The 23,836-nt window shown below is 46.1% G+C and overlaps 1 protein-coding gene across 1 annotated transcript in view; it reads right to left on the reverse strand.

The window, feature by feature from the left end:
* The window catches only part of PLA2G4A (phospholipase A2, group IVA (cytosolic, calcium-dependent)), a 62,734-nt gene extending 44,434 nt beyond the window's left edge, over positions 1–18,300 (reverse strand). Inside the window, exons 1-3 of the mRNA XM_010179427.1 lie at positions 18,245–18,300; positions 17,944–18,079; positions 11,035–11,116 (exon numbers count right to left, since the gene is read on the reverse strand). Of these exons, the coding sequence (XP_010177729.1) occupies positions 11,035–11,116; positions 17,944–17,976 (115 nt within the window). The 5' untranslated portion in view covers positions 17,977–18,079; positions 18,245–18,300. The remainder of the gene's footprint in view (positions 1–11,034; positions 11,117–17,943; positions 18,080–18,244) is intronic.
* Positions 18,301–23,836: the final 5,536 nt, after the last annotated feature.

Here is a 23,836-nt window from a genome sequence, read left to right on the forward strand (position 1 = left end):
CAATAAAAACATAAAATCAAGAGTTTCAGCACTGATGTCAGTGGAACTAACAGGGGGTCCCGCAATCAGCAGCTTACAGCTAATGAATTCTAAAGGTAATTAACAAAGTGTTCGTAATAATCCTTTTTTAAAATCTACAGCATCCACCACATCTCCGGCGGTTGAAGACAGCCAGCCAGTAACAGCAGCAGAGTCAGCATCCAAACTGTTCTTTAAACGTGCTGTCTTAAGAAATGGCCAAAAGGTAGGAAGGAAAGGTTCAATGACTTTTTCTCATTTGATTTATCTCCTGGTTAAGTAATTGCTATAGAAACTTCTTAATTACACTATGAATCATGAAGTGAAACATACAATGGACACTAATTAGGATCAATCATTTCCACCTTAAAAATGAGTAACGCTTTAAGCAATCTGTTTATTAAAGAAACCTGTAAAATTCTCTATAGTGACTGGAAACCATCTTATGTTACTAATTCGGTGAGATGACTGTCATCAGGCCCCCGTAGTAATAATTAATACTTCAGACACATAATTTATAGTTCAGTCACTCTGATTTCAATTATTTCTATAGTATCACAGACAGACAGAAAGCCTGTTCAAATACAAAATGCCAAGGATGAAGCCACTACTGTCATACCTTAAAATGCACCTCATCTGTCCATCAGAAGTTGAAAGAAATGCAAAGCTCTTGAAGCATTCAAAAATCCGGTTTGCTACAAAAAAATTCTGCACCACAAGAAATGCTTTTTGTCCTTTTTTTGCCCACGAGCGCATCAAACACTTGTGATCATAACGGACATTAAAGGAAAGGGTGATTTCACTCAGTATACGCGTCACCATTATAGGAAGGAAATCTGGATGCAGAATTTTTGGTCCCATGATCTCCAGACACTGTCTTTGTGCAACTACAGAAACATGCCAGCAAGTACGTGGCAGAGCTTCCCTAAAGAACTCCATTAGATTGGTCCACTGGAGTTCTTGGCCTTCCGGTTACCCAACATCCACCACCATTCGCTGCAGCCCCACTCATAAAGTCTTACTAGGTCCCAAATGACCACCTCTGCCTACTTCCCACCATTCCTTTGGCTCCTGCAGTGCAGTACAACTGGGTTAGCACCACGCTACAGGAGCTGAGCTGCCTGCCCGAGGCCAAGCTAATGAAGGGAATCGCTGGGCTCCCTCCCTCTTTGCGGAGGGAAGGAAGCTGCAGAACCCCAGCTGCGCCGTGGGCAGGGGCGGTTCTGGCTGGGGAAGGAGCTCAAACCGGCTGCGCAGCACAAGCTCTGACTGCAGGGTGCCTTGGAGCTGTACGGAATTTACCAAACTCACTGCTTCCCGAGAGAACCCGGTGCAGAGGGCACGAAGGCATTTCCAACGGGTTGAATGTTAACCAGTATGGATCACAGTAAACGAGCGTGGTTCCCCGGCTACGTCAGTCTCTTCCAAGGGCAGAAACACAGTTCTGATGTGTGTTTAAGAATAATAACTGAATTTTTATTCAAATGGTGAATTTTATGGGGCTCGCTGGATAACACGCTTCGAGGTGGCATGGAAATACGATTTGGCCTTTGTGCCACCATCAGGTGAAAATGTAATGAATTTTAAAATCACCTTTTTCCCAGTTTAATGTGATTTTCCAGTTTTAAAAAAAGGAAATTCTTAAAAATAGTACTTACTAATAACTGTCAAATATCAATAATTAATGTTGCATACATAGTCTAGCAGGGATGTAGATGCTAGACTCAGAGTCTGGAGACATCCAGAAGGCCACAAGGAACTCAAAATATCCAGAACACACAGAGATGACCAGTGAGGGGTCCCGAGGAGGTGACAGGTTATTTGCTGCCTGTGTTTAAGGCACCACAGGGAGTGCCAGGGCTTTTGGCCTTCATCTTCAAGAGGGATTTTGCAAAGGGGATGATGGAGCACAAGATTTCACGAGCGGAAGGTGACTACAAGTGAAGTAAGACAGCTCCCAAAGCAGCAGCTCTGCTATGAGAAGCCTTGTGATTGGGTAATATGTTTATTAGAGGTTATTACTGCCTTTTATTACAGCGCTTTTCATCTCCAGAATTACGTAAGTTAAGGAAAAAAGCAACCCAAACAACTCAGCTGAACCCCCCATAGGTTCAAACCAAATTTGTGTAAGTGCCAAGATCAAAAAAAAATCCCTTTTTTGAGGTTATCTGCACAGTTCCCTTTGCAAGCAGACAACAGTGAAAAGTGACTCAGCCATTAGCGTGCAAGAGCCCAGAGAAAAAAAATCCGTTTTTCTAGCAGCGTGCCAGAATGTAAGAGGTTTGGGGCCCGGGTTTTTTTAAAATCCATTTAAATTCCTAGTTCTCAAGAGCTTTTTCAGTGTTAAACTTGTAAAATGTCTCACCCCGCCAACACAGACACCAGCAGGAGAGAAGGGAGAGGCGTTGTGGCTGCCCAGCTCAGCAACGGCTGCGGGTCCACGGTAACGCCAGACCTGGCCAGTGAATTTGGTCTCCAGTAGGTTTAGGCATATCATCACATTCCTGGGAAGTTAACTCAAAACCCACGGTACAACTTTTCTTCCAGATTTATGTTAGCTGATGGAGTATAGATTACTGCTAATCTGGCACAAAGTCTGCTAACACAGATTTAAACTGGCAACGTTTTCTGAATCCACAGAACAAGTTTACACTGGATCCGTGTCTGGTATCAGGAGGCTCTGGAGGTTTTGGTCCTCTACCAGCAACCCCTGAGCTTGATTTATTAAATTGCTGACATGCAGCCTGCAGGCCTTGGAGCGAGAAGAGGTTCCTCCCTCAACTTTGCAATTCAGACAACTGCCAGGAACATTTTAAAAACCTGGAGCTGTCCTAACTGGGCAGAACCGCAGCTAAATATAGGCTCAGGTTGGCTACCTAAACATCCCGTCTTAGTAAAACCATCACCACTGCTACTGCAAGCAACTACAGGAAACTCAAAAATAAAGGGGCACCTGTGCATTGTTTCTGCCCCAACCTCGCTGCTCAGCCAGGTTATTACAGGTTTCATTCACAGGACTGGAGAAGGGACTGCAGAGCACTTCGAGCAGTGTATGCACACCGCTGTCAGCGGGTCCGTAAGGGAAAGGGATGATCGGGGACGGCAGTTCAGCTGTCCAGCAAGAGGCAAGACAGTAAGCAGAGGATGCTCCAAATCACACTTTAAAAAAATAATCAAAACAAATGAAAAGCCTTTTTCAGGTGGTAGATAGCAAGCTGCAGAACTTCTTATCACTGTGGATGAGAAAACTTATGCAGGTTCAAGAAAAGCAAGTGGAGTTTATGCAAGAGAAGCTCAGCAAGGGCCACTAATTACATCAGCAGCACATCCAGCTCAGGGAGTCCTGTACTGAAGACCCCCCAGTGCCTGCAGAAGATCAGAGGGAAGTACCACACGCTTGCCCTGCTCAGATTCTTCCTCTTTATCTGACTATGACTGATGTTCCTGATTCTCACCGAGGATCAGGCATTAGCCCAACCCTAACACAACTTCAAAGCCCTTCCTGGGAAGAGGGATGAGAGGGAAAAGAAAAGAAAGCAGGAAGAAATAAAATTATTACAGAGGACAAATGGAATAAAAAGAGGGAGACCCCTCCTAAATGGAGGCATTGAAAGACTCAAAGTGGAGAAACAGTGGTGTCCACAGCTCCCTGGAGGAGAGCCCCACCATGGAGCTGTGCCTGGAGACACGGCAGCACATGAAACAAACAGGTCCCAGTACCACCAAGTGCCCTTCTCCTGGGGCTGCAGTTGGTCACAGTGCAGCAAGGAGGGCAGGGAGACAAGGAGGTCCTTCAACCAGAGTACCAGACAAGATGGGTTCTCGGTCCAAGGCGGCATGACTGCTTTGATGCTGTCATTACAGGGCAAGAGAGTAACAGGAAAGCCTTCCTCTAGGACGAAGACAAGCCTGTACAAATATGTTACAGAAACAGTCCCCTCCTCAGCAACTACACAGCAAGAATTCAGAGCAGAATTTGGTTCTCATTAAAAGGTATTTTGCAACTGGGAAGAGCAGCATTTTCTGGACCAGTTTCAGTGTGGAACACAAGAGCCCGTTCCCAAGATCTTTCACCTCCCAGCAGTGCTTCTGGCTAACCTTACAACAGGGTAAAAGCACTGCACGTGTCAGGGCAACGGAAATCAAACCTGGAGTTGCCTCGCTGTTAGACTGAGATCTGCAGTACATACTTCATGAGCAGGTTTCACTAGCATTGCTCATTTTTGAAGACACCCAGCTTTTAAGGATTTATATTTCAGTACCAGCCTACAGCTCTAGAGCAAGAGCCAGCTGCTACGGTTGGTGCCGGAGCATGGACCATTGCAGGACATGACCAAAACCAGGGCTCACACATGGGCTGCCGGGAAGAGTCAAACCAAAAAGGGTTGCTGAAGCCCACAGAGCTTGGCTATCCTGGGACTCAGTTCTAACCCTAGCAAAGACTGCAGCAGCATGGGTCCAAATTTCTATCTCCTTCCTGCGAGATACTTCAGGACTCCTCCCCTGCTCTGCTCGGCATACAGTACACCTTATGGCTCCAGGCCTCATGAAGATCTGCGTGTGCAGCTTGTGGAGCCTGGAAGATCGGCCAAATCCCACCTACTTTCTCCAGGTTGTGCAGCTGGCAAAGTGGAGGAGCGTGGCTTGTTTTCTTCTTGAAGCTCCTTGCAGCAAGAGCATTATCTGATGAGACTTCAACAGTTAAATCAAGTACACTGCAGCTAAGTCAGACTGCAAGGCCAACTAGCTGTGACAGAGAAAACAGATGGACTACTCCTGAACGGCTGCTGTAGCACAAACTGCTGTGTCTCTGCTCTAATACATGTAGGCAAAACTCCAGTTCCTTCCCTTTCAGCTAGGTCAGGTTAAAAACACAGTGCATGTATGCCTAAACTGCCCTAGGCTACTGTGACTGGCTTTAAATAAGCCAGCTCCAACACCAAGAGCCATGGCTCAGAGCAAGCACAACCCCAGCGCAGAGGCCTGCGAAGACAAATGGTGACTGAAGCTGCCCTGTACATCACCTCCTCTTCCCCTCCACATTGCTGAAGGGGATCCTAGAGCCAGGGCCAGGCTGGCGCTGCAGGCAGGGAAAGGTGCGCGCTCAATGGCACAGCTCCACATTTCCTCCAGAGAAGCAGGAGACAACCAGGACACACGAGTGACGCTGCCCCAGCAGAATGACATCTGCTTGACTTGCAGGGGACGTCGACTGCTCGTTGCCACAGCATGGGCAAACCGTGCCAAGCTGCATTCCATCTCCATGTTAGCAACTTCTGCAACCGGGGCTGAGCTCTGTTGACTGGACTGCTCCCCTTCAACTTGTTTATCTGAGCAGCCTAACTACAGTGGAAGTGCATCCTTAATTCCAACTGGTAGACAGGAACTGGGATAGAGCTGAGTACTAGTGCCACAAGCTATCCAAACTGTAAACATTTTTAAGAAAAGACTTTTTCCTTAAAATGCCCAGAATTGCACTGTTATCGTAACATCAAAAGTAGATGAAGCAAGTAAAAGCTGCAAACCCAACCCAGCATTAAGCAAGATCAGTGATCATTAAGCGTAGAGTCATACAACAGGTTTCCTTCGTAGATGCTACCAGTTGTTTTGAAAGCCAGTGTACAACACATCCTTTGGCCCAGTTTTCCACCAAGCCTCCTGAAAAAATCCAGAAGGGGACAGATCCCACGGAAAGAAGAGCCACAGTTTGCAAGCGTTTCCCTTTCAAATGCTCCAGTTTGGGGTTCTGGTCTTTTTCTACAAGTTCTTGAACTGTCATGAAAGTAAGGAAAGGCTCCACACTTCTGATGTGGTATCTGGAGTAGATTCAAAACTAACATCCACTATATGAGAACTCACTGGACTGGACACAAGGTCTTTTCCAAAAGGTCCAATCAATGAAGTTATTTTACAAGGTCTGGTGACCCTTGTGACCAGCAGAAAGCTAATAAATTCAGGTAATTAAATCCTCGCCAAAACCATGCAGATTCTGATAAATTCCATCTTATGTTGAGTTTCTGCGGCAGGCTTTGGGCAGCAGGGAGTAGTGGGACTGCAGGGGTGGCTTTTCTGAGAAGATGCTAGAAGCCGTCCCCATGTCAGACAGAGCCAGTTTTATCTGGCTCCAGACTGGACCAGCTCATAGCCAAGGCTGAGTTCCCCTGGCGGGACCTCTGTGATAACGCATTTTTAAAAGGGTAAAAAACACAGCACAGCAGCTGTGAGGGAGGAAGGACAAAATGGGAGAGAAGCAACTCCGCAGATACTAAGTCAGTGAAGAAGGAGGGGGATGAGGTACTCCAGGTGCCACGGCAGAGATTCCCCCACATAGTGATGCAGGTTGACCCCCTGCAGCCCAGGAAGACCATGGTGGAGCAGAGATCCACACTGAAGCCTGTGGAAGATCCCCTGCTGGAGCAGGTAGACGTGCCCTGAAAGCAGCCACAGCCCGTGTGGAGCCCACGCAGGAGCAGACTCCTGTCAGGAACTGCAGCCTGTGAAGAGGAGCCCACACAGGAGCAGACTCCTGTCAGGAGCTGTGGCCTGCGAAGAGGAGCCCATGCAGGAGCAGATTCCCGGCAGGAGGGTGGGCCCGCAAGCAGGAGCAGACTCCTGTCAGGAACTGCAGCCTGTGAAGAGGAGCCCACAAAGGAGCAGACTCCTGTCAGGAGCTGTGGCCTGCGAAGAGGAGCCCATGAAGGAGCAGACTTTCTGGCAGGAACTGGGACCCATGGGGGACCCACGCTGAAGCAGTTCTTAAAGGCCTGCTGCCCGTGGGAAGGACCCACGGTGGAGAAGGTCTTGAAGGACTTCATGCTGTGGGAGGGACGTTGGAGCTGGGCAAAAGCATGAGGAAGGAGTGGCAGAGACAACGTGTTATGAACTGACTGCAACCTCAATTGCCCATCATCCTGCACCATTTGGCAGGACGTAGAGGAGTCAGAAGTGAAGTTGAGCCTGGGAAGAAGGGAGGTGTAGGGGAGGTGGTGGTTTTAGTTTTATTTCTAGCTATCCTACTCTGTTACAATTAACTGGCAATAAATTAATTCCCTTAAATTGACTCTTTTTGGCATGTGACAGTAATAGGTCAGTGATCTCCCTTGACCCATGAGATCTTCACCAGACTTTCTGCCCCCATCCTGTTGGTGGAGGAGGAGTGACAGTGTGGCTTGGTGGGCAGCCAGCCCAGGTCAACCCAGCACACATCTGCTGCAGTTGCTCATCTCATAAATCCAGCCTGAAGGATCAAGGACAGGTTTTAGAGCAGCAGTCACTAAATCAGAATTTAAACCTTCCATAAATATAGAGCGGCATTGATTGGATGTAGACAGGACAGTACCCAGAGTGTGAGACGCCTTGAAAGGGACACCACAAAATTAAAGCAAGTGAAATCAGCAGAGGAAGTACTCCTCTGTGAAGGCAACAGTAAATGGGCAGATGCCTGGAATGAGAAGGGACTTGAACGAACTCCTGGGAAAGAGGGAGTCTGCTCAAGACTTTTCATTTCCCTCCCACCCCCCTGCAAACATCCTGGCTCATGCACTCTTACAGTAAATCTCATTTATCATCCCCCACACACACTTTCACAGGACGACAAACTGGACTAACATCCTTCATATATAAAAAGCATTTGCATGGAAAGTTTCTATGATGCAACTATCATCATTTTGTTTATTTTGATCTGCTTTACCAATGAGAAACAAAAGCAGCTACTGTAGCTTAGCTACTTAAATCCTGATATGCCCCAGATTCAGATTTGATTGCTTGTCTTTCTCAGATCACTCTACAAAAATTTTAAAGCTCAGAGACAATGGGAAATCTCAGCCAAATAAAATAAAAGAGGACTGGAATCTATCCCAGTTCCAGCTTTCTCCTTTGTTCCAGCCACTCAGATGAGGCAGGATGCTAAAAATATGTCTTGAACCAGCAGTGCTGTGGGTGTGAACTGTTCACTCAAAGAAACACAGCGCCTGTGGCAGTCACAGTGTAGTGGGCATCTATTGCCTAGTTTTAAGGATGACACAACCATTTTGGAGTCCCCAGCACAAAAAGGACATTGAAGTGCTGAGGAGGGCCACAAAGATGATCCAAGGGCTGGAGCACCTCTCCTGTGAAGACAGGCTGAGAGAGCTGGGGTTGTTCAGCCTGGAGAAGAGAAGGCTGAGGGGAGGCCTTATAGCGACTTTTAAGTACCTGAAAGGTGCCTATAAGAAATGTGGGGAAGAGCTGTTCACTGGGGCATGTAGCGACAGGACGAGGGGTAATGGTTTTAAACTGGAAAAGGGGAGATTTAGGGTGGACATCAGGAAAAAGTTCTTCACTATAAGGGTCATTGATCAGTGGCACAGGTTGCCCAGAGAGGTGGTGGAGGCCCCATCCCTGGAGACATTCAAGGTCAGGCTTGATGGGGCTCTGAGCACCCTGATCTGGTACCAATGTCCCTGTTCACTGCAGGGGGGTTGGACTGGATCATCTTTAAGGTCCCTTCCAACTCCGTACATTCTATGATTTATGCTCTCCATTAATGAAAAGCTCAAGAAATCTTGAAAAGCTTGCTTAAAATACTGCAGGCGGAGGTGTGGATAACTATGGCACAGAACACAGGCCCTCCATGCCCACCCACAGAGCTGGGGCACCAGGCACACCAGACCTCTCACCTGAGCCTCCTTCAGCAAAGGCAGACCTCAAATTCTTAAGCAGAAAAATATCACACAAACAGCAAAATTATAAGCACTTTCATACATTTAATAAATGTAGATTTACTCAGATCTTTCACAGCTATTCCACGAAGTCTTGGAGTGATGTGGAAAAAATAAGAAAAGCAACCCGTAATACAAAATCTCTCGTGTTCCCCAGGACCTCCGACACCACCAAAATGTAAAATTACCTCTCTTACCCACAGACCAGTCACTGTCTGCACAAAGTGGAGCAAAAGCAGCAGAATAAATTAGGAGAAACCCACCAGAGAAGTCAACAGCTCGGTAGCGTCCATCATGGGAAAGCAACATTCGGGTACCACCCCAACCCAGGCACGTCATATTATATATGACAGCCACCCTCTCTGGCAGTGAATCCTATTCCTGGCATCAGAAGCCCAGTGTAAAAGTTCAGAAATCCCTTCAAGTTGTAGTTTTGGCAAATCAAATTAAATATGTTTGTATATATATATATATATTTGCTGGCACGATCAACTAAAAGTCCTCCATCGCTCACAGCTTCCTGCACCTTTCTTAAGCATTTAACATGATTCTGACTTGATCTAATAACTTCTAGCTTCCAACACACCCAGTTTTGTATATACATGGGAAATAAAAATATTTTCCGTTTTCCTCCAGTAAAACCAGAAGCAACCATCTGTTTCTTCCACTTTGGGGATTTGCCAGGACTCCAAGAACAAGCTCCAGAAACTTGGAAAGCTCACCGAGACACCTCAAACTGCAGGTGCCTCAGGCTACAGAGCACTGGGAGCTGCCTCAGACAGGAAACCAAGCAGGTTTCAGTGGCCCTCGAGCATCGTTCTGTCAGGTTTTATCAAAATAAAAAGTTTTTCCCGAGTAGCTTTTTGGTTTTGATGATTTGGTAGGATAAGCATTTTGTCAGGAAAAAAACCCTCAATTATATTGAGGGATATTTGGAATTTATATTACAGGACCATACTTGTCCTGAGCATGGGAGGAATAAACCAAACCAAATCAACAAACTAACCAAAAAACCCCACACACCATGGTCTTCTTTTCACCCTTTCCGTACTACCTTTAATACTGTGTCATGGGGTCTCCATTTCAAGCCCCTTTCTTCCCTTACCATGTTCCCCACACTGTCTCACACCAGAGACCTCTGTGGGTGAGTCCGTGTCTTTCCATTTAACCCACCCCCTTACACACAGGAACGTGTGGGCCCCCTGTTCTACTCTTCACAGCACAATTCCCAGGATCTTCTTATACATGGACCCTCTCAGAGGCCACCACGATAACACTCCACTGCATCTTCCCTGTGTGCTCCTTTCCTTCACTCAACAGTAACGCTAAATAGATTCCCAATTCCTTCTTCTCCCCTTCTGCCAGGGCTCTGTGGGCTGTTCCTCTCCCACCTACCTCCCCAGTGTAATACCAACAGCAAACACTAATTATTAAAAAACCCAGCCTGTTAACCCGCTGAAGCAAAGCTGTGTGTCAGAGTAGCTGCTCTGCTGTGACCTGAAAGCTTCTAGGAACGTGCTGGGAGAGGAACAACCGCACGCCAAACGAGACCGGCCAGGGAGCAACCACGCTTGCCCCCAGCCCCGCCTGCGTCTCAGGCTCCGTACCAAGCACCAGGGAAAGGGAGAGACAACCTGGCAGCCAAACGGTCAGCATCAAGGAAGCAGGGGTATTCTTTTTACATATTCAGCCAATGTATTATTTCCTTCCTGGTCCCCCTTAAAAGCAGATGAGTTTTGATGGGTCATTCTAGTGGTTTCCTGCTCAGCTCCTGAGTCCAGAGGCTCAGAAGCCCAACAGAAAGGGAAAGAAATGCTGGTGTTTCATACAGCTCTCCACCATGAGATCTGCTTATCTGTTTTGGATTTTTTCATTCTTCTTTTAATTCTTACTGCATTGACTCAGCAGAGCTCTGGGCTCCTTTCTTCCTAAGCATTCCCACCACCAAACCACAGCCTTCTGAAGATACAGCAATTGCCAGTTTCACTGCACTCAGAGCAGCACTTCCGACTGAGCCAAAAAACGAAGTGTAGGTGTTGCTTTCTTGTAGGCAAATTGTTTACAACTCACACAGCTTTTTTTTTTTTAATCAGTGGAAGGAAGGAGCAGCAAATCTGCTTTCTCAGTTAGTGAGCAAGCAGCGAAATGGGTAGGCTGCCCTAGTCTTAACAAACAAGACAAAAGAACTCAAGCAAAACCAAAACACCCCAACAACCCACAATCATTGAATGCATGACAAGCGTGGTGTGTCACCTCCCCCTGCCTACAGCAACAGTCTCCTAGAAGAAAGAGGCAAAACAGAAAGAGAAATACTCACGCATGTCACCAATCGCTCCTTTTGTGACATTTGTGGCTTTTCTGACTGTCACAGTGAATATGTGTGAGTACTGGTGTTCCACCTGGAAGTCAGAGAGTTAGAGGCGATTAAGCTCCGGAACCAAAAACCACCCGTCAAAAATAGGTCTCATTTTGTCCAAAAACAGAGAGAGAAATCACGCAGTCAAAATGTAAGTGAAACTCATACTGGATAGAGCATCTTAAAGCTGAACTGCACCCTGGAGCTTTAGTGAAAGGTCAGACCTTATACTAGGGTTGCTTGATTTTCCTGCAGCCACACCTACTAATCTCAACGAATAACACTCCTCCTTCTCTCCAGAACCTGCTCTCAGGCATTCAGTCAGTCTGGGACAACTTGGTATGGTGAGACAAAAAAAATAAGAAGGCAGCTACTTTACAGTGTGCTTGCCTTCCCCTGGTAAAAAGAATGGGTGTAAGTATTTCGAAGCATACGTTCTGGAATGGATATATGCATACCACACATGGAGGGGACACAGTCAGTAGTGCATGGAATATACCTTTCCAGTGTACATCAATATTTGAAATGCCGGTATCCCTTAGACAATGGAGGGAAGGTGAAAAGCAGGCTGTTAAAACATTCACAAGCAAACTTTGTGCAGTTTCTGGAACTTCCTGTTTCCTGCAAAGCCCAAGCACACAGCAGGAGCTGCCCTTCTAAAAGCAGGTCTGTCCTGAGCGAAACAGTGAAGCAAAGGCATGAAATCAATGTAAAAAGTACAAACCTTAATGAAAATGTGTCAGTAACTCACATCTGTTTTCACTTCATCTACAAAGCTGTAAGTCTGACCAACCTACTGAACACCATCACAAAACCACCCCTGCATGCTGCAAGGCAGACAACACTGGCCTGTACACAAGGCCGAGAACAGAGCCTGTGGGTGAGCCGCAGGTTTTACGTGTCAGAGCCAGGATCAGGGCTCACACAACTGCCTCTCAGCACTCCCACCTGCACTGCTATCTTAAAGCCTGCCCTGGGACACCCAAGCTGTCTGACTGCCCACAGTGCCCACACACAGACACCCCTGGGACAAGCCGCTCTCCTGCCACAGAAACCTGGGCAGGGGCAGGGACCACCTCACAGCCGGGCTCTGCCACTGCCAAAGCATGAGGTCGAAGGGTCCTGGCTCTTGCAGCTTAAGCTGCTGTATCAAAAGCTCCTGTAGGACCTCAGGTAGGCCCCCAGGTACACAGGGATACACCCCTACCTCAGACTTCCATTTCTGAAAGTAAAAGTGAAATTTTCTGTCTTTTCCTAACTGTCCATTAACTTTGTGAAACACATCAAAATAAGCACTGCATATCAGTCATTGGGAACAAAATAACTAGCCAAGTATCAAGCCCTTACTACATATTCCAATTAGAAGGAAAAGGAGGAAGTACCAGAATCAGGCAATTAATTGATGTTTATTGAAAATTATAGACAATACCCTTGATACGAGACATAAGACTTACTCAAGCTGTGCCTGGTTCTTTCTTGCTATGTTTTCATCTGGATTCTTGCTCCTTTTTTAAAAAAAACCCCTTTTTAAAGGAACAAACAGATAAGCCAACAAAACCCTTCAACCCATACGTGGCTCAGTTTTCAACAGTGGCACGTGCCTCCATTTCAGCTACTGCTGCTTCATCTGCTGGCATTTGTAAGGGCCTTCAAGTGGTTTTCATGACTGTTTCAGAACTGGTTGTTTCAGCCAAGCCCCATTATTTTACACCTACAACATACTTACACCCAGAGATGAGAACCAAATTGGATCCCTCTAACACAAATAAACAAGAAAAATGACAGTTTCTTATAAGTTATGCATCATTTTCTCAAAAAAAAAGCCAAAAATCAATCTCCTAAAGGCAGCAAAGGTGGCTTGTGAATGCTCAGGTAACAGCTGAGTCACGACACGTTAAAAAACCAGCGCAAACGATACCAACAAACTCCTGCAGTCTGCAGTCTAGAGGTCTGCAGAGGCACAGCCACATCCCCGTGGCAAAACGTCTAGGAGAAAATGCCCGCAGTGACGCAGGGGATGACTTCACTGCAGACACCTGCTGACCCAGACACTGAATCCTTGCCTCTTTATTAAGGCTGTCATCACCCGCGCGTTGCGACAACTGCCGGAGGCTCGTTTCGTGATAGGCTGCCCAGCAGTGAACTTCAGCTCTGCCATTTTTCCCCTGCAACTGCAGGAGTTGTGTGGTTCAAAGAACATGCCAGCAGGCAGAGGGAGAGCTGTGGCGCTGCAAACCGTAACCTCACAAGTGCTGTGCTGAATCGGTCACTGCACAGCAAGTGGTTCACCAACCGCAGTAAAAACGGACTCCAGATGCTCATCAATTCTCCCAACCGGGACTGTGAAAGCACTTCAGACGTTTCCAACCCAACAGAAAGGGTTCAGATGGGGGAATTCAGAGTTGTTAGGAAGCAACACCTATTTAACAGCTCGCCTTGCTCTGACGTGAAGACTTATCAATGATTTCATGACATCCGTCACCTTCTGCATCGCAGCTTCCAAGAGTGGATGGATGAACAGGGAGGAGGATGGGACTTCTCGCTGGAAAAACTTCTGCCTTTGCCATGCAGCAAGAAACTCAAGAGTCTTCCATCCCAGCAGGGTAAGCGGGGATTTTAGCAGGTAACTGGAAACAGCGGGTACTACTGGGAACACAGCTACCTAAAGTCACCCCAGCTCTGCCATTTACCCTGCTTCAGGAGCTTTTTACAAGCTGTGGATCTGCAGAAAATTCCAGTTTGCTTCTCAAAGAGCTCAAAACTGCTGTACCAGCCCGTGCCATCTCCACACACACAGTCATGCTGCTGAAGTGGCCGTTTCACCGCGTGGCTCTGGCCCCAGGGCTTGTTCGCACAGCCTGATGTCGTTCCTTTGTCACATACAACCTTATCATTAAGAGAAGCAGCCCAAAGCACAAACACACCACCCTTTTCCTTCGCTGTTAAGAAATAGCCTGTCCTTACGAATCAGACATCACTGAACATTTGGCAACAAGGAGGAGGATGGCGTTACAATGAAGTTACAAGCGGAGGACGTGGGTGTGCTTCATTCAGGCCTCCACTGCTACATGGAACTCGTGTGCAGCTCTGGTGTCCCAGATCCCGGCTGTAAAACGGGGACACTACAAGATGCTCACTGACAAAAAGCACTTCTGCCACGTAATCTTCTGGCATCTCCTAGTCCTGTTCATTAAATTCTTATGCCTAAATAAAACGCCCACCATCAAAGCAAGGCCAAACCACCACTTAAGAGTGTATTCTCAGCACAGCAGGACAGAGATCATTACTTTCTATTATAATCAATAACTGTTTTGCTAATACCATCATAAGAGTGGCTTTTTACTGCCTTAAGCAGCCAACCCCATCATCCCAGCTGTTGTTCTGCCGAGAAAGTTAACTTTGCTTTAAGACCTGCTGTCCTCTGAGATGAATGTGAGCACACCGAGGTCTGGCAAAACAGAAGAACATTACCTTCTTTCCCCATGCCTCACCCAAAATAACACGCTGAGGCTTATAATTACGGTTATTAATATTTGGCCGTAATCACACGCTTGGAAGAAATGTGCCACAGAATGGCACTAAAATAAACTCTCTCCCTCTTAGTACAAAATAAAAATACACAGAGATACACAGGAAGCTCAAAAGCCTAGATCTTTTTTCACCCCCAAATAAACGGTCTTCATGTAACGTGAGTACAATCGGAAATTAAGGCAATTTTCCACCCAGGATCCAGTTTCTAAGGGTATTAGGTGGCCTAAATGTCCACATCAACAGCTAGCATAACTTTCAAGCATTTTTTGTTAGTTTTTTGAAGGATTGAGTTCTACAGAAGTTAGATGCCCCCTGAAAATACCACAAATGCATTGACTCTAAATGCCTTTATAGATTCAGTCCTTGCTAGTTTAGATGACTAAGCTGCATTTTCTCAAGTCACTGATGTTCACCTTAACTCCTGATAAAGATCTGTACATTGCCAACTCCTCTATTACTTCTGGAAAATAGATGATATATAAATCACTTAAACATTGCAACACTGAGTGGAGCAACATCTGCATACCTTTAAAAACTTCACAATCTCCAAAGTGACCTAGCCTTATGCATGTGTTCCATTTCACTTCCTTTTTCTCCACAAATATAGAGAAGGAGGGAAAAAATCAAGAGCATTTCAGTACACCCCCTCTGAACGTGGGTTTTCTGAAATATGGGAACTCCTGTGGACAGCATGGACTCTGCTGGTTCCATTCACCTCTTGTAGCTACAACCACAAGGTTTCCAAGCATCCTGCACAGCTGTGGTTCAGCAGCTCTTGTTCAACACACCACAGCTCTCCATCTCTCCTGACTCCTCCTCCTGTCTCCTCTGTTCCTCTCCCACCTTTGACTGCCTTTTTTTCCTCAGAGTAAAATTTCCCTAAGTATCTGATTGCCTCTGCTTTACATATCACTGCGCTCCTATGTACAGAAACTACACCACCTTCCTGCTACGGGACTCGGAAACAGCCCGAGATGCCAAGATCTCCTGTCACACCGTCGGGTTTTACCTATGAACTTTCCACACTTACTGGGAAAGCAAGGGATTTGCATGCACTGAATGTAGTATTTTTCACATCCCACAATGCTGAGTCACAAAATGTAACTCAATCAGGAGATATACTTGCACACGAAATACCAGTCAGGAAGTTCTGGTGTACACAGGTTGTGTAATAAGTATTTACTACTTTTACTTCCTTAACATTAAGGACACTCGAGCTGACGGCTGGGCTGGACAAATGAAAATGTCTGCCTGTTTTATGGACTAACAGATCTTTTTATGAAGTCCACGTTCTTGTCTCACAGGGTATTATGAATTAAGGCAAGCATTTGTGCATACACACACACAGACTTTATCTTGAAGTTATTTTTCTCATTGTTACAATACTTCTCTCTCGTATCCATCTAACTGAAGATGTATTGTGCATCTGAATTCTTTATTCTCCGAATCTAAAAGCATTTTTGGTACAGTCAGTTATGTCTGTACCTGCAGTAACCTTGTGCATGCCTTATTTTACTCCTCCAAGTCCTTCATAAAAAGAGAAAAAAATAGAGATTGGAAAACACAATAGTTAAGAGAAGGACCTCTGGAAAATGCAGAATTCTTTTGAGTCTCTTAATGCCAAATGTCATTAAATATTCAAGACGTTTGCACTGATGTAAGCCTGCTGCCCTCAACCATTCTAAACTGCAGTAAAGCTTTCCACAGAATTTCCATTTTTGAACTAAGAAACCTCAAGGATTTTCATTCACTTTTCCAGCAATTACACGATCAGCTCTGGCATTAGCAGTGCTCCTTCCTGCACCAGCAACGTTCCTACAGCAGCACTGCCAGAGGGCTGTAACTAGGGATGCTTCTGCAGCTGCATTTTGTTCATTCTGGTATACATACTGGTATCAAAAGAGACCTCTTATGTGTATGATTCAATGAAATGTAACTGCCTCAAGACCTCTTCCACAAAGGTACAGATCAGGTCAAGTATTCCATCCAGGAGAGGGCACTGATGCAGAAAGGATGAAGTTAGTGTATGGTTTCAAACTTGATAAATAGAGACATCAACCTGAAACTTGTCCTTACGACAGCGTTCACAAAACTATGGAGCGAGTCAAACTCACGTTTGACATCTGCTGGATGCAAACTCATGTAAAGGATGTGACTGCGTGGGGTAGAAACCACATAAGTGATAAGAGATCATTTCAAGGAAGCGTACGCTGTATTTTTAGCCATGCAAAAGTCCAACACTATGACAAGTGTACAGCAACTATCTCCGAGTACATACCACTTTTCCTGACGTGAGATTCTGGGATTGTTAGGAAAAGTGCCTGATATGAACACACCCAGCTCGTTTCAAGATTTCAGTTTGAGCAGGACTTGCAGCTGCAGTGTTTACTTTGGAAAGTCACTCGAGCAAAGGTACAGAAGTGAACGTTACAGCCAAAAGCCAGCACTGAACAAGCTGCCAAGCCACTCTGCTGGCTTGCCATACAAAGGGCAGTTCTGCCCCCATTTCCCTTCTCCTCCTTCCCTTGTCCCTGCTTCTCTGCTGGTACAGGTTGCGCTCACACAGCTGCACCCTTCCCTCAGGCCAGCTTTGACAGCAGAGAAATAATCTTTTGCACTGAACTGCTTTTCTGCCTGTTCAGCAAGGTCAGTCATCTCACTCTGCTCAGATACGTCTGAGAGCTGGTACAAGGGATGCAGCAGGAAGGAGGGAGCAGGAGCTTCTGGCAGCAGCGTGGTGTTGAGCAGCACAGGCCACTGCACTGGTACTGGGAGTCTGCAGGTTCTGATTGGAACGTTCTCTTTGAGTCAACACTGGTACACTCTAGTTTAAGACCTCAGTATCTAAAATTGTCAACTTAACCCTCTATCCACACTGATGAAAAGGGGAAAAAAAAGAAGCCATTCAGTAACCAGAATTGTACAAAAATACTGTGCTGTAAGGGAGAGAGTCAGACATCCTGTGATGTTCCCTCTGTAGACTGCAGTCCCGTTTGGCCATCGGCACGCAGAAAAGTTTGTATGAAATGCTCAGCTACAGGCACTTTGATGAAACACTTTGAACAGGCAGGTCCTTCAGAGCAATACCCACGGCCACTGCACCCACGAGGTCGTTAGGAGCCCATATTCCATTTTCACTTGCACGTGAGCAGCTACACTCAAAGCCATGACACGTGTTCAAAAAGCTAACTTGAATCTTCAAAGTTTATTCAAATAAATCTCCGAATTTCTGCTCACTTACCATTTCTTTACGGAATTAATGATATCTGTAATGCTGTTAGAGAAACATCGAATAGGGTTATACGAGACAGTATACACAGAAGAATCAAAGCTACTTACCACAATGTGTTGGTAAGGATCTATGACGGACATTTTTGCCTCAGTTTTTATTCACGACAGTTGTTGAACGTCTGTTTCAATCCTACACAGGCTTCCCAGTTTTTCAAAGCAGAGTTCAGTATGGCAGATCCTTTAACTATTAAATAAAGAAAAAAAAAGAATTAAAATTATTATGTCCCTTTTAAATTCTGTTTTCTAACCAAGCAAATTAGTATCTCTACTTTAGGAAGGTTCCCATGATTGACTTGTTTACCAAGAACTTAATTTCATATAAGCTATGGAGGCACAGATATTTACTTGCCTGAACTAGAGAAACTTCTTGTGCCTGCTTCCTCTACCTCAAGGTAAAAGCGCAAACCAAATATCTCGAATTTCAGTCATCCAAGTGTTTCCAGCAGCTCTACAGATGAACAAAAGAATGGAGCAATCAGATTAATCCTCTACGTACATTCAGATGTACCTGCTTCCACGCAGTACAATCCTAGCTAAAAAAAAGAAAATCAATGTTTAGTTAATGGCCTTTTTACTGTAGTGACAAACTCTCGGTTCCCATGCTTTGCTTTCCCCGTGTATTAAGATGCTCACACAGTCAGGACAGGACAGAGATGCAGCTCCTCTTTGTATCCCCCTCTCTGTACAAGGTGAGGTGCAAGGAGATGTCCTGACCGAGGGTCAGAAATTTCAGAACTGAAAAGCCCGTTGGAGAGCACAGGGATGGGACAGCAACTTGCACCAAACAACCGCAGCCCTTCGCAGTAAGGGTCTGCTCTGTACCACCTCCCCTTGGAAAGCTTCTTCCACAAAGAGCGAACTCCTGAAGTCGCACCTAATAGCGCAGAAGAAGGTAACGGAAAACAAACTCCAGCATCTAACCCCAGCAGCAGGGCAGGAGAGCTCATCTGGCAGCTGCTCACTGAACTGTCGCCAAGCAGCAACGGTGCCCTCTGCGAGCCTGGGAAGGGAATTCCAGCCCAGGCTGTGCATAACCTCCCTGGCCACCGCTTGGATGGGCAAGCTGCAAAGCAGCTGGCAGGAACGACACAGGCTCTCCACAGGCCACTGCTTTCTGAACACTCTGTGACGATTTCTACTGACATCAGGGGTCACCAGAGGCCCTAAACTTCAGAACTGTTTCCAAAGTAAAATATGCTAAGAGAGGTCTTCCTGCATCTCTAAAAGAAACCCAACATGGAAACTGATGGACAGGATCAGCCCTCAGACTCAGCCGGACCACGGTCAGACCTGAACCACCAGGAAATGACCCCTAATCCTCAATTTTGAAAGGGTAGAATGAACCCTAAAGAATGACGATTTATGTCGCTCTCACTCTCAAAACTCTTGAGCAATTATGTGCAGGCATTTCCATCAAAATTTAGTTTTCTTATGATCACCAGAACATCACAACAACCCTTCTTTAATACTGCCAGCCCCAACAGCAGCTTGAGGCTAGTTTATTTACTGGATTTTACTTAAGGAAGTCTGACTAAGAAAGGCTTTAACACACATTCAGTTCATAGCTTTCATTCAGTACAGCTCAATGCCAGGGCAACAGGAACGAGCCACTTTCAATCACAGAAAGCAAGCAGCTTTTCAGACTTAAAGGAAGATCTCTAACACAAATCCACCACTATTTCTTTGACTGCAGTAATAACTGCAAAGACTTATTTTTATGAAAATTCTATCAGCCAAATTCAGCAGTGGCTGAATATATTCAAGTTTATTTTAACTTAAAGAATGACGTTGGAGAACCTTGGTAAACAAGCCCTGTCACATCAGAGTTTGAGGAACTTTGAAGGCAATCAAGCAAAGGGAACAGTGAAAGCTGTCCAGTCACTGCAATGAAGAGGAAATGTGTAAGTCATAAACTAGAAAATATACCACTTCCCTTAACTGCACAGTCAACTACCAACAAGTAACCGTGCTCATTTTGAGAAAATACCAAAACCAAGCTGAGGACACTGCTCTAGCTGTGGAAATAAGAGGGGTTGGGCCTAGAAGGAGAAGCCTGATTCGAGTTATTTGTCCAGCATCCTAGAGGCAGAGTTCCAGGTCTCCAGGTCATCACTCAACGGGTTGACCGGCTCAGACATGAGATCATCCTCTCTCTTCCTACAACCCCCCGCCTCATTTATGTCAACATCTGCAGGAAAGACATCTGTGACCCTGCAAACAACCACCTCAGACTACAGAGCTGTGATGAATCCCCAAGCGCCATTGGTCCTCCACGTTAAAGGAGCCAAGGCTCATGCAGGCAGATAAATATGCAGTCACGTAATTCGCAACTGTATCACAAACATACGCACAAAATACACAAGCAGAGCCTCTGAACAGGAAGAAAGGGGCCAGGGACCAAGTAGAACCTGATGTGACAGGCAAAGCCCAACACCCTCGCTTTCCACAGAGCTCCACCAGCAGCATGACAGATCCTAGCCCCAGCCAGGACGGCGTTTCTCCAAATCGGAGCTTGTGGTTTGCTGTCTTAACCCCAGTTTTTCAGGATGTGGTAAACAGAGGCATGTACCCAAAGACAGGCATCCAGTGCCAGCCCAGACACGTGAGCGTACTTGAGGCACCCAGGGACGGTCAGCAGGACAGACACCCAGGCTCTGCCCCAAGCCAGCAGGACATGTGGAGTGGTGGCAGACATCTCTGTTTAAGTGACTTGAATACTTACATCCTTTGCAGTACATTTAATTCAAATTACAGTTACTTGACCGTGATATAATAAAACTGCACCCTTTGCAGGCTTGCGCTGCAACACCAACGGAGTTTGGGTTAAGCACACTAATATATTTCAATCCCTGAAATCTTAGTGTGGCAGAGAAGCCACAATACAGCACTAACAGCAGCTACTAATCTTGAATAATGTTTACTTCAAACATCTGCAGTAAAAAGAGCCACGATCCCAGAATGATCTCACTCCACGCTGCCACCGTACGCTGTCCGTCCCACAAAGCCTAACGGAAGAATCCCCAACTAATCAAAGACTGTGTCACAAGTGCACGTACTGAACTGAACTGAACTGGGGTGAAACGGGTGGCAGGCCGACCCCTGACAGCCTGCAGGGGAAGCAGTGCCTCTACACCGATCTGCAAGGACGCTTCAGTGCTATTAACACGCTCTGTTCTGTTTCCCTGGTGTCTGGTGGCAGCGGCACCATCTGAGCCGTGCTGTTCCCAGGGCTGGCAGCATTCCTTCCTGAGGGACGAGCAGAGCGCCTCACAGGCAGCGGCTCTGCAGCAACACGAGCATAAATCCATTCAGTACCACCGAAACTAACTGTGCTGGCCAAACCGATTAATGATATTTCGTGATATGCTATTGATAAATGTCCAAATTTAAAAAATGCCATAGCAAAAACAGCCCCGAGAACAGGCCGCACTTTAGCTTGGTCATGTAACACAGAGAGAGCTTTCTGCTCAATTCCTAAATCTCACTTTCACCCAAAAGTGAACTCTACTTTTGTCAGCCCAAGAGCATTTAATAGTTGGGCACAGCCTCAGGCATCAGAAGTAACAAGCTGTTAGTGGACAGGCGGATCACCGTTTAAATCAAGACTCCTCTGTGATCTTACCTCATTTCTGCTTGAGGTGACAGACTGAAACGGACACGGGATGATTGCCCCCACAGACCAACACTGACAGAGCGGACCCAGATTATCACTGGAACAGCTTCGTTCTCAGTGGTGATAACTCAGTTTCACAGGTTATGTGGAGAACAAAGGGCAAGGAGAATAACGAGATTTTCCCACTTCATGCTGAGTGTGAGCTTAGCCCACAGTTCGCCTCACCGAGAGGAAAAGATTGTTTATATCAAACTAGCCGATTTTTCTTAAAAATTAAAAGCACAGATAATTAAAAGATAAGTGAATAAGTGCGACTCATTGGTACAGTCATTAGTTCTCCATCTAATATGATAAGAGTGAGGGGTACAGAATAAGCTAAGGATCGACTCAGGCTTTTGGTATGAATGTCACTATCCATTTTTATCAAACCAGTTTACAGAATTATACTCGGTTACAGATTTTTCCTGTGATTGTATAACAGAAGTAACAAATAATCTGTTTCTACATCATCCTGCCCAGCATCCTGGAAAATCACTGTAATGTTATTTCTTCATTCAGGTCTGTTAGCAGCCTGAAAGGGAAGGACAGGTGGTAGCTGTGAATTTCTGAATGTGAGACAAAGGAGCTTGTGGAGGGGATCAACTGGGCTTTCCAAGCAGAGACCAGGTGTTGCGGATGTTTTCACAGAAAGCAACGCTGTAACATTAGAAAACACAAATTTTATCCGGCAGAACACTCGGACCTAGGAACCAGCAGCGAGGATTAACTGGAGGAGTCCTAAATCGACTCATTTGCACTCCCTAAAGACTACATCCTGGAGAAGTCACAAGTCTGTCAAGAGGCCAATCACCCGGCCCAAAGAGGGCCGAGTGTTGGAGGGCTGCCTGATGAGCACGAAGTCAGCAAACACTGTGGAAAGTCAGGTAGAGGTAAATGCGGCAGGGGGAGATCGTGACAGCGGCTCAGGGATCACTGACCAAGAAACCCCCCAACCCAAAAGAAGGCGAACACTGCGCACGCAGATTAATTAGCACGAAAAGCATGACATTAAGTAGCCAATGGAAAACAGATTAAGTAATTTTGTACCAATTAATGTAGTTTCAGGTGGAGTTTTGCCAATCATGTATTAGGATAAACACGGTGGTGTTTTCGCAGGTGGTGCGCTCGACCTGTGGAAATCCACCAAGCCTTGCGCAACTCTGCATTAAACAATCTCCTCTCTAAACAGACTTTGCGTGTTTCGGGAGTTATTTTCAATTTCAAGCAACAGCTGTAGGACCCTGAGGGGTCAGAGTGGTATTGCTCCCTCCCCTTTCTGGCCACAGTCTGGAAACAAACAAGGAGGCTGGAAGTTTCGGGGCTCTTCCTTCCTTTCCAGGCTGCCTCAAGCACACCTCCAGACGGCTGGGCTACCTCCCCGGGCCCGGCAGCATCCACCACCACCTCCTCCTGGGCACCACTGCGGTCACGAGGCACTGCTTGGACATTCACTCAGGACTGCTGGGATTGGGTTCTGGATACAGTTGAATATCCTATCTCCCTTATTAATTCTACTTTTCCTTCCCCCTGTTTTTTCATTAAACTTGTTGCAGTCTTAACTTCCAACCTTGTGTGAAACATCTCTTCTCTATGCCCTTTTTATCCTCCCCTGGGAGGCTGGGGGACAATAGAGAGAAAATCCTACTCCTTGTTTCACTTGGGTTTGCCTTGAGCCCTAAACAGAGACAAGGTCTTCCCACACCAGAAATAAGGTTTACCTCTTACTCCGTGTACAGCACCCATCACTCAATTTTCATCACAAATTAAAAAGTATACACTTTGCTGACATGCAACAACTGTTCTTCCCATGCCTTGCTGTCCTGGTCTGAGCTAAACAGAACTAATTTTCTATTTAGTGATTTCACTTTTCAGCTCAGTCTCTTTTAAGTGGCTGAACTTGCTGAAAACTAGCAGCATGTTTTTCAGTATGTGCTGCTACAACGATAAGCTCAAGGCCAATTGTCTTACCATGGGTGTTTGTGCCTACAGGATGGGAAGCAGACCCAAAACTGACCAACGAGGTATTCCATCCCACACACGTCATACTCAGTATACAGCCAAGGGATCATGAGGGTCTTGACCCTCCTTCCACCTTGGAGCCCTCCCATCTTGGACCCTTCCTTCCATCTCAATCCTGCAGTGGTCGAGGTCTGAGCAGACCCTGCTGGTTCATCTGCCTCTGATCCTGATCCCTGTGTCCTGCATCAGCTCCCACTGCTGCTGAGTCCAGACTGGGACGTTTCCAGTGCCCTGCTCTGCAGAGCCTCTGGTGACGTATTCGTCATTGGG

Source organism: Mesitornis unicolor, unplaced genomic scaffold, assembly GCF_000695765.1.
Source record: "Mesitornis unicolor isolate BGI_N332 unplaced genomic scaffold, ASM69576v1 scaffold2752, whole genome shotgun sequence".
Taxonomy (NCBI): domain Eukaryota; kingdom Metazoa; phylum Chordata; class Aves; order Mesitornithiformes; family Mesitornithidae; genus Mesitornis; species Mesitornis unicolor.